At 44.3% G+C, this 14,475-nt stretch overlaps 1 protein-coding gene across 4 annotated transcripts in view; it reads left to right on the top strand.

The window, feature by feature from the left end:
* Nucleotides 1-14,475, top strand: part of BMPR2 (bone morphogenetic protein receptor type 2) — a 513,538-nt gene that overhangs the window by 415,274 nt on the left and 83,789 nt on the right. For 2 of the 4 annotated variants that reach the window (XM_086955265.1, XM_086955266.1), the window contains exon 10: nucleotides 9,496-9,632. In XM_086955265.1, the coding sequence (XP_086811391.1) occupies nucleotides 9,496-9,632 (137 nt within the window). Of the gene's footprint in view, nucleotides 1-9,474; nucleotides 9,633-14,475 lie in introns of all 4 variants that reach the window. The other 2 variants (XM_086955263.1, XM_086955264.1) reach the window with 1 other exon arrangement.

Raw genomic sequence — 14,475 nt, forward strand, 5'->3', positions numbered from 1 at the left:
TGCCAAAGACTCCATCAGATGGTGGACGAAGACGTCTCATCCGATGACAGGTGTCCCTTTTCTCCAAGAGACTCTGACTCAAACCATTGTCACGGACTCCTCCCTGCAGGGCTGGGGTGCTGGGGGGTCATCTTCAAGTGCAAGGCCTGTGGATGGACACAGAAAAAGGTTACCACATCAATTTTCTGGAACTAAGAGCTGTTCACCTGGCTCTCAAGCCCTTCTTCCCATCTCTGAGGTCCAACTCTCTCTTGATTCAAACGGACAACACCGCACCAATGTTTTATCTAAACAAGCAGGGAGGCACCAGATCCAGAGTTCTGTCCCAGGAAGCACAGTCGATTTGGAAATGGTTACTGGCCAGAAATCTAACCATAAAGGCAGTCCAGGTTCCAGATGTCCTGAACGTCCAAGCGGATTTTCTAAGCAGAGACTTCATAGACGCTCATGACTGGGTGCTCAACACCGACGTTGCTCTGGATATTTATCAAAGATGGGGTTTTCCAGCTATAGACCACTTTGCATACGAGACAAACGCCACATGCCCCGTCTACGCATCCAGGTTTTGGCAACCAGGGTCAGTCGGGAATGCACTACTGATAAGTTGGACCCAGAGCCTCCTTTATGCTTTTCCCCAACTGCCTCTCATTCCGGAAGTGATCACCAGATTTTACAAGACCAACTCCAGGATGATACTGATCGCCCCGGAGTGGCCATGCCAGTGGTGGTACCCGGATCTTCTTCAGCTTTCCGAGGTTCCACACCGGAGGTTGCCTTGTCGTCCAGACCTACTGTCCAGGAGTCAAGGGAGAGTGTTCCATCCCTGCCTCCCCTCGCTGAGGTTAACAGCATGGCTCCTGAACTCTTGCAATATGAGCATTTAGATTTATGACCATACTGAAGGAAGCCAAAAGACCTTCTACCAGAGCTTCCTACGCTTTTAAATGGAAGCATTTCTATATATGGTGCTTGGATAATGGTCACAACCTGATAAAAGGGCAGGAGCAAGTCATTCTGCCATATCTATTGCATCTGGCTAAGTAGGGTCTACAATTCTCATCTATTAAGGTACACTTAGCTGCTATAACAGCGTACAGAAAGTCACCTTCGCAAGGTTCTTTTATTAAGATGCCTGTAGTAAAAGATTTTCTAGAAGGCTTAAAGAAAGTGTTTTCACCTGTGCAAACTCCCTCTCCCCCTTGGGAGCTCAATGTAGTCCTTACCAAGTTAATGGGAGCACCATTTGAACCAATACATAAATCTTCCTTGCAGCATCTGTCTTGGGAGGTGTCATTCCTGGTGGCCATTACTTCTGCTCGTAGAGTTAGCGAGCTGCAAGCTTTATGCTGTAAGGAACCTCACACGTTTTTTTATGCGAACAGGGTAGTTCTTAAGACACATCCTACTTTTCTGCCAAAGGTGGTTTCAGATTTCCACATCAACCAGGGAATCACTTTACCCACTTTCTTCCCTAATCCTTCAACTCCTCCTGAAAGAGCCTTACACTCCCTAGACCTTAAGAGAGTGTTGAAGTTTTATTTGGACAAAACCAAGGATATCAGAAAGACAGACCGATTATTTGTTAATTATGGTCCTATCAATACTGGTTTAGCAGCATCTAAACGATCCATCTCAAGATGGATAGTTTCTTGTATCTCCTTAGCTTATCAGTTAGCGAATAAATCTCTGCAGAGGAGACCTAAAGCACATTCGACAAGGGGAAAAGCCTCTACTACGGCCTTACTTAGAAATATCCCATAGCCGAAATTTGCAAAGCAGCTACATGGCGATCTGTTCATACTTTTTCTCGTCATTACTGCTTAGATTCACACACTCGGGCAGATGCTCAAGTAGGTCCAGCATCTCTGAGAAATCTGTTTGGTTAGTTACTGGTAGCATCTGTTTTTTAATTATTCTTATTCCTTGTGCTACATTTCTCCTCCGCGAAGTGTGGGGTATGGGCTTGCTATTCTATTCATTGCTTATGACTATTGATGAGTATCCCCTGGAAGAAAAGGTTAAGTTACTTACCTGTAATCCTAGTTATCTTCCAGGGGTAAACTCATCAGTCATAAGCACCCCGCCCTCCCCCCCGGAGAAGCGGTAATGGATATGCGGGTGCACCCTCGCATTGTCAGCACCCGCCTGGGAGTGCCTCGCATTGGTGTTTTGTGAGCGGCAATTGAATTTGGCACGGCACCGTCCTGGTCCAGAGGAGTCATATCGGGAGACTAACAGTGTTGACAAACACGAAGAGCCAGAGTATTGTACACGACGACGAGTCTCGGTAAGACGCCGGCTGGCGTACTTACTTATTTACCGAATTGATAACTGCACCAGGTCAAGGCTAGGGGGCAAGGACACATTTTCTTGTCTACTTGCAGCAACTAGTGATTAGTCATACAGCATGTTCTGTGAAACGGAGTGGCACGAAGCGGCCATGAACATGTTTAAAGGGAAAGACAAAAGAGACGCCACGCATCAGCTGCCAGGAGGGTCGATAAGGAACAGTGTGACCACCAAATGTAATGTGCTCGAACGGCTGTACGAGCGAGAAATTAGGAAATGGTGGGAAGGGACCTCGCTTCAGAACTATATAGAGGTGAACAGAGTTCCGAGAGGTCTGCGGATCTACACTGTACCGGCTTATGAATCACCGGACCAACTGTTACTGGACGCATGGGCGGAACATACAGCAGCTGCATGTCAAGGTAGTTTGCGATTGCTGGTGAAATTTGCGTGGAGTGATCGTGAGAAGGCACTTCATGATATTGAGCTGCTTGAAGAGGAGCTGAAAAAGGAGGAGGATCAGGCGAAAATCGCTGAGTTCAGGGATGTATGAAGAAACGATTAAAAGCTTATGAAGAAAAAATCAAATTGCGGAAACAGAGCAAGTTTGACCGGGATGAAGACGACTATGCCCAAGGAAGGATTTTAACCTTCTCCAAGAAGTACGACGCACCGTGGAATGAGCTATTGAAAAAGAAAACGACATCAGTACAAGTAGGAGCTACTGAAGCTCCAGTAACTTCAGATTTGGAAGTCACGGAGAACGAATCCTCAGAGGATGAAAACAGGACGTCTGAGGTCGGGACGTATCCTTACTCCTTTTCGCGAGGAGTTCAAACTGATTCGCCAATTCTGGCAGAGCGGGGGGGGGGGCAGGCAAGCCACCCGAGAAGTCAACAAGAGGAAAACCAGGAGGGGGCAGAGGGGCCGTAAAAAATAACATTTCGCCTCCCGCCACGAGAAGCAAAAGAGGATACAACAAGAAACGACAGTGATGGAGGATAATCTTACCATCATTAACCTGACTGACAAGAAACTGACGGAGACTGAAGAATCAGTCCTTAAATTGGGATTCAACTTCTGCCCACAACGAGATATGGAATTCACACAAACGCGGATTGATTTATACAAATTCACGCGTAAACTCAAACTTCACAAGTTCTTTAAAACAAAAGTCCAATCTGGCATACAAAGGAAGAAAAACATTGACATCCGAAACTGATCTTTTGGTTGGTAAAGATTTGAATGCCATTGTGGTATTGGAAGATTTGCGGAATGAAAATGAAGGAATGACTTTGACCTCTAAGAGTAGATCACAACAGTTGGCAGTTACGGAAATAGAACAAGTTGGCGGCCTCACGCCGTTCAAACCGGTTTCACAATTTAATCCTCAACTGGGAAGCGATGCCATTGATGTTTTCTCTGAAGCCGTCATTAAGGACTTGACACGGTTTCGAGGGAAACAGAAATTTATCAGACCAGAGATAAATAATTTCTCCAAAGAACAACAACGCACATTAAAGAGCCTTAGTTAGGATGCAGGGATCATCTATAAGCCTGCAGACAAAGGCGGGAATATTGTCCTTCAGAGCAAACAGAACTATAACCGAGAGGCTCTTCGTCAACTGACCAACATAGACACCTACCTGCCCATTACCAGCAATGAATATCAATCGAGCATTGAGGAATATCATTCTATAATAACCAAAAGGCATAACAAAGGGCTATTGGAGATGGATGACTTTCTATTTCTTAGACGTTTGAACCAGACTATTCCTACTTTTTATCACCTGCCTAAGGTGCATAAAAATAAGGAGATGCCACCGGGGAGACCCATTGTGGCATCGCAAGGAAGTTTGACAGAACATTTCTCAATTTATGTGGATTTCTTTCTTTTGCCATCTGTACAAAAATTGAAATCCTATATTCGGGATACCACAGACTTTTTGGACAAATTGACATGCCTTAAATGGATGGCAGCCAAGTCCTGATAGAGTGCGGGTTGATGGCCACGGAAGTGCACCGGATTGAGGTCTCTTGCTTTACGGAGGATTCGTCCCTTGAGAGGGCTACACAATGATGGTACTGGATATCACGAGCCTCTACACCTCCATAAAGCATGCAGATGGATTGGAAGCCATGAGATACTTTTTGGACCAACGCCCATTGAAATTTGCACAGCACAGTGATATGGTGCTGGAATTTGCATTGTTTTGCTTATCTAACAACATCTTTCTCTTTCAGTCACAGCTGTATAGGCAAATGTCGGGTACAGCGATGGGCACCTGCTTCGCCACCAGCTACAAGAACTTGTTCGTAGGCTGGTGGGAGGAGCAGGTGGCCTGGGGGGCATCAAATGCTATCTGGACTGAAAGAGTGATAAGTTGGCATCGTTTCATAGACTATTTATTCATCGTGTGGAACGGTACCCCTGAAACAGCCAGAGAGTATTAAAGTACTCAATAACAATGAGGTCAATCTTGAATTTTCAGGGGAGGTCAGCGAGACATCTGTTAATTACCTTGATGTGAATATTTACATCGAGTCAGGGAAATTGAAAAGCAGATTATTTCGCAAGGCCACAGCTGGGAATTCAGTGCGTGTAGCTACCTGCAGTCATCCTTTAAATCTTATAACGAGAATCCCCTAAGGGGAACTCCTTAGGATTAAACGCAATTGCACTGATGACGAGGAATTCTAGATTGCGGCTGAACAAAGTATCGAACGTTTCAATATTAGAGGCTACAGCCCTGAGATTCTTAGTAAAGCCTATGACAGGGCAAACACCATCAAACGTGAAAACCTATTTAAGAAAAAGGATAAGAAAACCCACACCAATTCAGGTGGAAGGTTTCGTCTTATTACCACCTATTCTAGGAATGCCCCCCTACTCAAAAAGATCGTGAAGAAAAGTTGGCATATTCTTCGCACAGATGAGATGCGGAGCGATGATCTTCCGTCTAATCCTCTAATAACATTCAGGAAGGCCAGATCCATTAAAAAATGAGCTAGTTTAGTCATCTGGCAGACATTCCCAAATCCTCGTTTGGTCCCCTGCAGGGATTTTTCCCATGCGGGAAATGTAAGGCTTGCAAGTTTAGTAAAAGGGTCCCGACGTATGAAATTCCGAAGGTAGGGATCCGTAGGAAGATCAAAAAGTTTCTCACTTGCACTACATCCTACAGTGTTTATTGTCTTACCTGTCCCTGCGGCCTACGTTATGTAGGCGATTCAGAAAAGGGGGGTGGTGATGGACAGAGTATCTGAATTAAGCAGAACACTCCTACCCAGTCAACAGATCAGGGCTTGATCCATTACCGTTTTTTAGCTCACTGCACCATCCCAGCTCAGAACCTGGCTACATGCAAATTAGTCTGTCCCTGGCCCAGTGCATCATGGGAACAGGGCAGTCCAAACTACCAAGCCAATTCTTTTACTGGAAAGGAAACAAGCTTCCGGGGACCGGTTTCTGGCATTACAGCCGTCTTCGGCCCGGCTTGCTTGAATCCTGATGGTGCAGTGAGCAAGGGACTCATGTCTGAGCATACCCTTCCACGCTTATGGTGGACAAAACGATTCAGAAAAGGGGGGTGTTGATGGACAGAGTATCTGAATTAAGCAGAACACTCCTACCCAGTCAACAGATCAGGGCTTGATCCATCACCGTTTTTTAGCTCACTGCACCATCCCAGCTCAGAACCTGGCTACATGCAAATTAGTCTGTCCCTGGCCAGTGCAGCATGGGAACAGGGCAGACCAAACTACCAAGCCAATTCTTTTACTGGAAAACAAACCAAGGTGCCGATGGGACTTAATATGCATGAATAACTAGCAGTTCATTTAGGGGAATGAGTTCTGTCATTATGTCATTATGTTTTTCAGGATACTGTGTACTTCTACCTGGATGGTTTATTATCCTTTCTGACTCACCTATTTTCTTTGGACTCTGGACTCTTCTGATTCTCTGCACTATCTTGTGTGATATTTTGTCTGAGATGATTTAGAATCTATGGTTCGTGGACTGCTTCATAGACTGCCATTTTGTCAGGGTTGATAATTTTGCCATCATGAGCATTACTTGAACATGAAATGTGAGGAATTAGGCTGTTTTCTTAAACATGCCCATCCATTGGCTGTATTAGTTTAGTTATCCACCAGTCATCCACTGTTGATATGAATAATGCACGCGATTTTTATGAAATTGAGCATACTATTAAGTCTTGTACAACAACAACAGAAGATTATGTGTTGTTTTTTGGGCTTTCAAAGATGGCGCCCATGCTCCTCGACTAACTTACAAGTGTTAATGTCCCTTGTTTATTTTGATGTACCCTGTTTTAAAATGGTGGTCTTAGTGACGCTTCGGTAAACATAGAAGAAGGTTACGACCGAAACGCGTCTGTTTGTTTGTTGTTGCTGTGTTTGTTTTGCAATAAAACTGACACAAACGGCCCCCGCGACTGCTTTTTTTCCTGTGGATGGAATTCTACGTTGGGATATTGGAGCGATAATGGATATGCGGGTGCACCCTCGCATTGTCAGTATCCGCCTGGGAGTGCCTCGTATTGGTGTTTTGTGAGCGGCAAATATATAAATATATATATATATATTGGTATATGGTCCGTGGTCCCCGAACGTGGGTGGGGATTATTCACTGCTTATGACTTTGATGAGTATACCCCTGGAAGAGAACTAGGATTACAGGTAAGTAACTTATCCTTCTCCCATGTTTCCCAAGGTGAATTCCATAAATACAATTCAAATTTCTGTAACTGGCAGTGTGGGCTAAGAACAATAGTGCACTTGTGTAATATCAAGATGATTCCATTAGCATACTCTCACGCTCAACTTTTAAGTGGTCACACTGTCCCCGGCCACGTTCATGCAAAATCCAATTTTAGAAGAAAATGAGCGTGTAAAAGCCCATCATTAATTTGTCTCTCCAAAAATCTAAAACATATAATATTCATTCCTTAATTCTCAGCAGTCCATTAAAAAAAATCACTTAAGTCTTGTGTTTCTTAATAGATCAATCAATGCTTCCCATCAAAAGCAGTCAATGCAGCCCAGCCAACGCGTTTTGTCCCTACAGACATCATCAGGGCTCAAAATCATGATTCCGTCACTCAGTTGTGTCTATCAAGGTGCTGCACAATTCATATAAATGTTTCATATCCAGTTCTCGTTGTTCTCGTTCAGTCAGTCCAAACAACATGTCCATTGAAACATCAGCACAAAACGCTTTGGCTGGGCTGCGTTGACTACTTTTGATGGAAAGCATTAATTGAATACAAAACTTTGGAGCCATTAAGGAACACAAGACTCCCAAGTGATTATTTCTTTTTAATGGACTGATGAGAATTAAGGAATGAATATAATAATTCTTTGAATTTTAGAAAGACAAATTAATGATCGACTTCTACACTCTGCTTTTCTTCTAAAAATGTAATTCCATAAATAGTATTATCCATAGGCGATATGGCATCATGAACAGAGTGACTATACAGCTCCATATTCTCTGTACCCATATCTGTTATTTTTAACCTACATCTTTCTCGCACTCCATTGTGGCCTTTTTACTTTAACTGCAGAAAAAAGCACAAGATAGGACAAGGGACATTATTTCACAAAGCTCTCTCCCTGAAGTATCCCCATACCAGATCCTAATGTGGAATCAGTGATGCAAAATAGGTATCCTGTCTCTTTTTCTTGCACTGTCCCTCCTGATAGAGAGCAGGGACATTGATGTAGTAGGCAAAAGTACTGTAGTACTTCGGCTAAATTTATGACCACAGCAAATACATCAACATTATTGAGAATGCAAGCGATATTGATCAGAATCTGTATACAGTGATGATGAATGCATATCCAGGCACAAAGTGGTTGCTTGTATGTTATGAAATAGCTAGTGTGGACGATCTTTCAAACATTGGATACCATCATGTTGTTTTCTTTTGTCATTAATCATGACATTTTCTATCAGGCCTCAAATCAAAAGCTTGACTCCAACTACTGCCTAGAGAATTTTGTCTTCTCAAGCCTACAATACTTTCTTTTAATAATTTATTTTTCAAACATATGCCATAGGTATTAAAAGAACTAAAAAAGTAAAAGTGCTGCTATCCAAAGATGGTGTACATATGTTTGCAAATAAATATCTAAAAAATTACAGGTCACAAAAATGAGACTGGAAAAAAACATGAAATAAAAGCAGAGATTGCCCTACCATCCATGCCACTGAAGTGCACTACATTTAGGCGAATGTGTACAAGGAAAATGCTGTGCAGTGATGGCAGGATCTGGGAGATATTAAGGACAAAATGGTTGCAACAGTGTATTCTTCATCAGAGAGACTTCTATCCACCAGAAATATCTTTACCTTAAAAACAAACCTCATAATTTAAACAGATCTCATCTCTGCTGCGATATTTGGCTTCATGCTTTTCTCACTGTACCTCAGGTGCAGCTGAACATGACGTTTTTATTTATATTTTTTATAATGTAGGTTTTATGAAGTCTGTATTCAAAACATATTTCAGATTTTTTTGGAGTGGCAAAAAAAAATGATTCATAGGCTAGTAGAGCTGTTAGAAATACTGATGAAACTGTCCTAGCAACAAATAATGTGTGTGCTGGATGCTATATATAAGTACCAAACAACCAAGGAAGAACAACTTATGCAAGAAAAAGTCAGGTCACTTTGCTGCTAGGGCCGAGATGGGACTAGAGGAGAATGTGTGATACTTAACCAAAACAGAACATTGTTCAAAGTAACTAAGAGAAGCGGAGAGCTGTCTGCTACAACATTGAAGCGATGAAGTTTCTTTCCAATATAGCAAAAAATCCTAATAAACGATTAGTGACGGTTAGCCCAGCATTACAATGTACAGTACATTTATCATAGTGATAATCCCAGTCATTGGAGAGAATAGTAACTGAACTCTAAATTATTGACTGCAATAGAGATTCTAGACAACTTCTGTGATTGAAGGTGATTTCACCAAGTGCTAGCCTACCTGTTTGGATGCCGTAGTGATAAGCAAGTCAAAGGGTAATACATGATGCCAGAGTCTGCATTGCATCTTTGATTTATTTGAGCTTTCTGTAGCAATGTAGTTGTTTGAAAATTGTGTTATGATGGTATAATTTCTTTTAAGTTGGATGTCTTCATTGGTTTCTTAAAAGAAAACAAATGTATGTTGACAGGAGAGTCTGTACCAGAGTACCAAATGGCATTCCAGGCAGAGGCTGGAAACCATCCAACATTTGAAGATATGCAAGTCCTGGTATCAAGAGAGAAGCAGCGTCCAAAGTTCCCGGAAGCCTGGAAAGAAAATAGCCTGGTGAGATTAGCAGCCATCATCTAGATGAATTCATAAGTGTCCTAAAAAGATGCTACATATAGTCCTATGATGCATAGTATGTATTCTTGTCTATTAAGATAAAGACATTTCCTGATTCAGTTTTGTGATCTTGCTTCTATTGTTGAATCTTTGTTGTAACAGTCTACAACTAGTTGGGCTGCTGCCTTAAATCATCTTATGTTGTGCTAAAATATGGATTTTTCAGTGTGACTCGCATATATTCTTATGATGTGCATCATCCTGGTATCTTCTGACTAAGGCTAGAATTGTGTCAATTTGAAAAAAAAATCTCCATATGGTAGGTGTCATCCTGTCATTTGAGTATAATGAGCCTTCATTGTGACATTGGGCAAAATCCCTAAGTGTCCCACGCCCCAGCACCTTTGCTGATTTTGGCATGTGTTTCATGTAAACAACCTAAGTGCTGAAGAAAAAACACCAAGTACTACCAGACTGACATTAAATGATCTAGGGGTTTTGTTCCATTTTAAAAAAATCATTTTACAGGAGGAGTATTTATTTTCATGTTTAGTGTGCTTTACAGTACACCTGTAATCAGTTGATGCAGTCTCCTAGCACTAGACCATCTTGACAACACTGTTAATGCACAGTTAATGATAGGTTGCAAATATCCACATTCCAGAAATCGTAGTTGGAAGAGCTTGAAAAGCCAGATAAAGCATTGACAGATGACCTGAAAGAGGATCTCTGACATCTGGTTAAATCCAACATGCTGTCACTTGAAGAACCTATTTGCATCTTATAATAAAGACACAGCAGCGATTGAGTTATTATCTTCAACCTTGCCAAATACATACCTGAAACCAGTTGGATGCAATATGTTATGACCTCAAAATATTTATCCATATAAATTGTACCTAAAAGCACAATATAATTAAAGAAAAACACAGACTCAAACAACATATAAATAAAGCTGCATTCATAGTCCTCACTTTCAAAGTGGTAAGGATAGTATGTAAATGTATCTGTAAAAGGATTACCAGTATTTGTAATTGCTTCTTGTACATTAAGCGTGAAGTGCGAGTTTGTTTGCATCATTTGTGACTATCAGTGTTTTTCTGTTTTAAATTGTGTTTCTGTATTTTTACTGTGATTATTTTGGAAAACATGAATTTGGCGAGACCTATGCCAGACTTCTAACATAAAAAAACCACTGTTTGCATGTGGCAAAAAATTCATACTCCATCCACTTTAACAAACAATAAAGTAGCACAAGTATGTATGTGTGTGTGTGTATATGTATATATCTATATATAGATATGTATATATTTATATAGATATATACATATATATATATATAGATGTATATCTATTTATCTATATTACCTACTGGCGTCGCCAGTAGGTAGTTATAGTTAGGACCTATTTTCCATAGGAAAAGCACTTTTTGTTTTCCCAATAACTTTGGCTTCGTTTGACGAATCATTGTGAAATTTTCGAAACTTGTGGCCCGCTCCTGTCAGCTTCTATCTTGGGAGTTTCGGGGTGATTCGCCAAGCGGGGGCTGAGATAAAAGGGTGGTCCCGAAACTTGTTTTCTCTGTTAATTTCCAAAGGAAACTTTAGACACGGCTACAGCCCAAACTGCTGAATGGAATTACACCAAATTTGACAAAAAGGTAGCCCTTGTTTCAGAAAGACCTCTTTTTGTTAAATGCTGTAAATCCATTCAGTAGTTCCTGAGAAATAAAAAAAAAAGAGGTGGAAAAATGAATTTCCCATAGGAAACTTTAGACATGGCTACAGCTCGAACTGCTGAACGGAATTACACCAAATGTGGCAAAAAGGTAGTGCTTGGTTCAGAAAGCGCCCTTTTTTAAATGGTGTAAATCATTTCAGTAGTTGCTGAGAAAATAATAAAATAAAAGTTTCAATATATAGAGGCACGGAGCATCCGCGGACCCTCCCGACCACAAGCTTTATTCTAATTGGCTGTCAACTGTCCAAACCAGGAGGTGTTGGCAGCCATCTTGTGCCTCAGTAATCGAGGCACAAGAAAACAAAAAATCAAATGTAAAAAACAAGAAAAGGGGGCAAGGTAGAAACACTCTGACCCCCTAGGCCTGCTCAGGGGGTCCCACATGGACCACCAGGGCCATAAACAGCTTTTTTTTTTTTTAAATAGGTGAGATTCGCGTACCCAGCACGAATTTCGGCCGGAAAAAAAAACAAACAAAAAAAGCATGGGCTCCCGCTCTTCGTTATTATTTAGCCCCTGGGTGGGCATGTAAAATTGACTTGCGGGGGCTCACGCAGGCCCCCGCAGCCCTGGGGACCGCCACCGCCCGGGGCTTTTAATAATTATTTTGTGGGGTCACTTGGCCCTCCCTGCCCCGGGGACCGCCACCCCCACATGGCTTTTAAAAAAAAAAACATACACCTGTGTGGGGGTTCTCGTGCCCTCCCCACACACCCCGGGGGCTGCCACTACCCGGGGCACTGACTATGTAAATTCGAGGGTCTGTTACGGACCCCCGTGCACCGGGGACCACCACCTCCCCGGGGCTTTGCCAATTTTGGGAGGGGGGCGTCGTGGCCCCCCCCCTCCTTGAGCCCTTGATAGTCCTGGTGACCACCACCCCCCCCAGGGCCGGCCCCGCAGTGTTCCGGGGTGGTCAACCCCGATACACTGCTGTTTGGAATGACAGGGCGGGAGCAGCGCGACTCCCACCCTGTCATTGCAAACTGCTTTGCTTCTTTGAAGTGTGAGCAGGGAAACCTGCTCTTGCTTCATTGTGAAGCAAAGCAGATTGCTTTTTCACAAGGGGACCTGCTTTTCCACAAAGGGAGCTGCATGTCAGCAGCTCCCCATGTGGAAAAGCAATGCCGGCTCCTGCAGGACGCAGGGAGCCGGCTAGGACCCTGGGGGCATAGGGGCCCCCCCCCCACAGTTCCCAACGGATAGGGCCGGCTCAGGGGAATGGGGTCCTTAGGCCATATTGGACTGAGAAGGCCCCCCTCCGAAAAATAAATTAAAAACCCAATGGCCAGGCCCGGGGGATGGGGTCCCTGGGACCAGAAAGCGGCCACCCTCACTCACCCAAAAAAAATAAAATAAAGGCCGGTCCTGGGGGATGGGTCCTTAGGGCCAATAGAGGCCTCAGGAGGGGGGGCCGCGCAGCCCCCCTCCATAAAAAAAAATATATATTTATGTGGCCATGCCCTGGGGATGGGGTCCCCATGGCCTAAAAAAAGTAAAAAGAAGGGGGGGGCCACACAGCCCTCTTCTAAAAAAAAAAATAATAATAATAATAATAATAATTACAAAACACTGCGATCGTGCCGGAGGCCCTCCCCCTCCCAGCAACACTCTGCAAACGTGCACTGTGGTGCGTTTTACAATTGGGAATTAATTCCCCTTCAACACTGAGGGTCCCTGGGGGCCAACTAGCCCACCATGAACCTCCAGTAAGTGCCACAGGGCTGCGTTGCAGAGTGGTGGTCCAGGCCACCCCCCTTTTTACACCTCTCTGCAACACAGCGGCGCTTACTGAAGGTACCTGGTGGGCAAGTTGGACCCCAGGGACCCTCGGGATTCAAGGGGACTTAATCCCCCAACTTAAAATGCACCTCAGGGCTAGTTTGCACAGTGGTGACTGGAGGGGGCGGGGCCTGAGGTGACATGTGTTCAAACAAGCCCTGTGGCGTGTTTTAAGTTGGGGAATAAATTCCACTTTCAATCCTGAGGGTACCTGGGGGCTAGCCCACCAGGTACCTCCAGTAAACGCCAGAGGCCTGCGTTGCAGAGAGGTGGCCCAGGCAACGCCCCTTTTTAGGTCTCGCTCTGGAATTCGCATCCGAAGGATGCGTCCAGGGCGGAGACTTATAGCTATCCGATGCCGGGGAATGAGGGACAAGAAACTGTCACGAGCAGATTTGGGTGCGCGAACGCGCACGTTCTGTCCTGCGCCGCGCCGTGCACTTCCCTCCCATACTCCCAGCAAGTCAGCCTAACGCGCATGCATGCACACGCACACGCACATATACAGACACGCAGGCACCCAGACAGGCAACCCCCACAGTCACACACGCATACACACAGACTCCAAAACACATACACACACACACACACGCACGCTCACACACATACACAGCCCGCTTCCGCACGCGCGCGCACACATGCCCCCGCCCTCGCAGCCCAGCAACAAGGCGAAGCCCCACTCACCGGCTTCCTTGGTGCAGCGGCTCTCACCGGCAGCAGGACTCTTCCTCCCTTCTTCGGCACCGGGGCGCAGGGTAGGCTCCTGCCTGCTCCGGTGCTCCAAACAATCGCGGCTCTTCCGTGGGAGGCGGGGTAGGCTCCCGCCCTCCTACTTCCTGTTTCCGGTTGTCCCGCCCAGCCTGCCTGACTTCCTGGTCGCAGGCCGGCGGCGGACTGCAGCACGAGCTTGGGATTTCTACACTTCACCAATCATGCCGAAAACGGGCTTTGAGTTACAAGGTGACATTATATATAAATCGACACAATGCTAGACTTTGTCAAAGAAAGACATTTAAAATGCCTGGTCATACCTGAATGTGGCAGATAATATGTGTAAACTATAATTGGTGGGTGGCTCAGTTGCTTCGGGTATGTTTTGTGCCTCCAAAAATATTATTAAGTGTTCCCAGGTCCTCGCACATGGGCGGGCGAAATCAAAGCTCACAACTATTCGGGAGGATTCCCTGAAAGAAAACCATTGACGAGCCCCCACACTTTCAATTGAGATGAGGAATAAGTGGCACTGGCTGAGGTGGGGAGGAGCACTTTGCGCGAGGAAGTCGGGAGACTTTCAGCACAGGGACTGTCTTTCTCTACGTTA

The sequence above is a fragment of the Lissotriton vulgaris genome, chromosome 2_1, assembly GCF_964263255.1.
Source record: "Lissotriton vulgaris chromosome 2_1, aLisVul1.2, whole genome shotgun sequence".
In the NCBI taxonomy this organism is placed as follows: Eukaryota; Metazoa; Chordata; class Amphibia; order Caudata; family Salamandridae; genus Lissotriton; species Lissotriton vulgaris.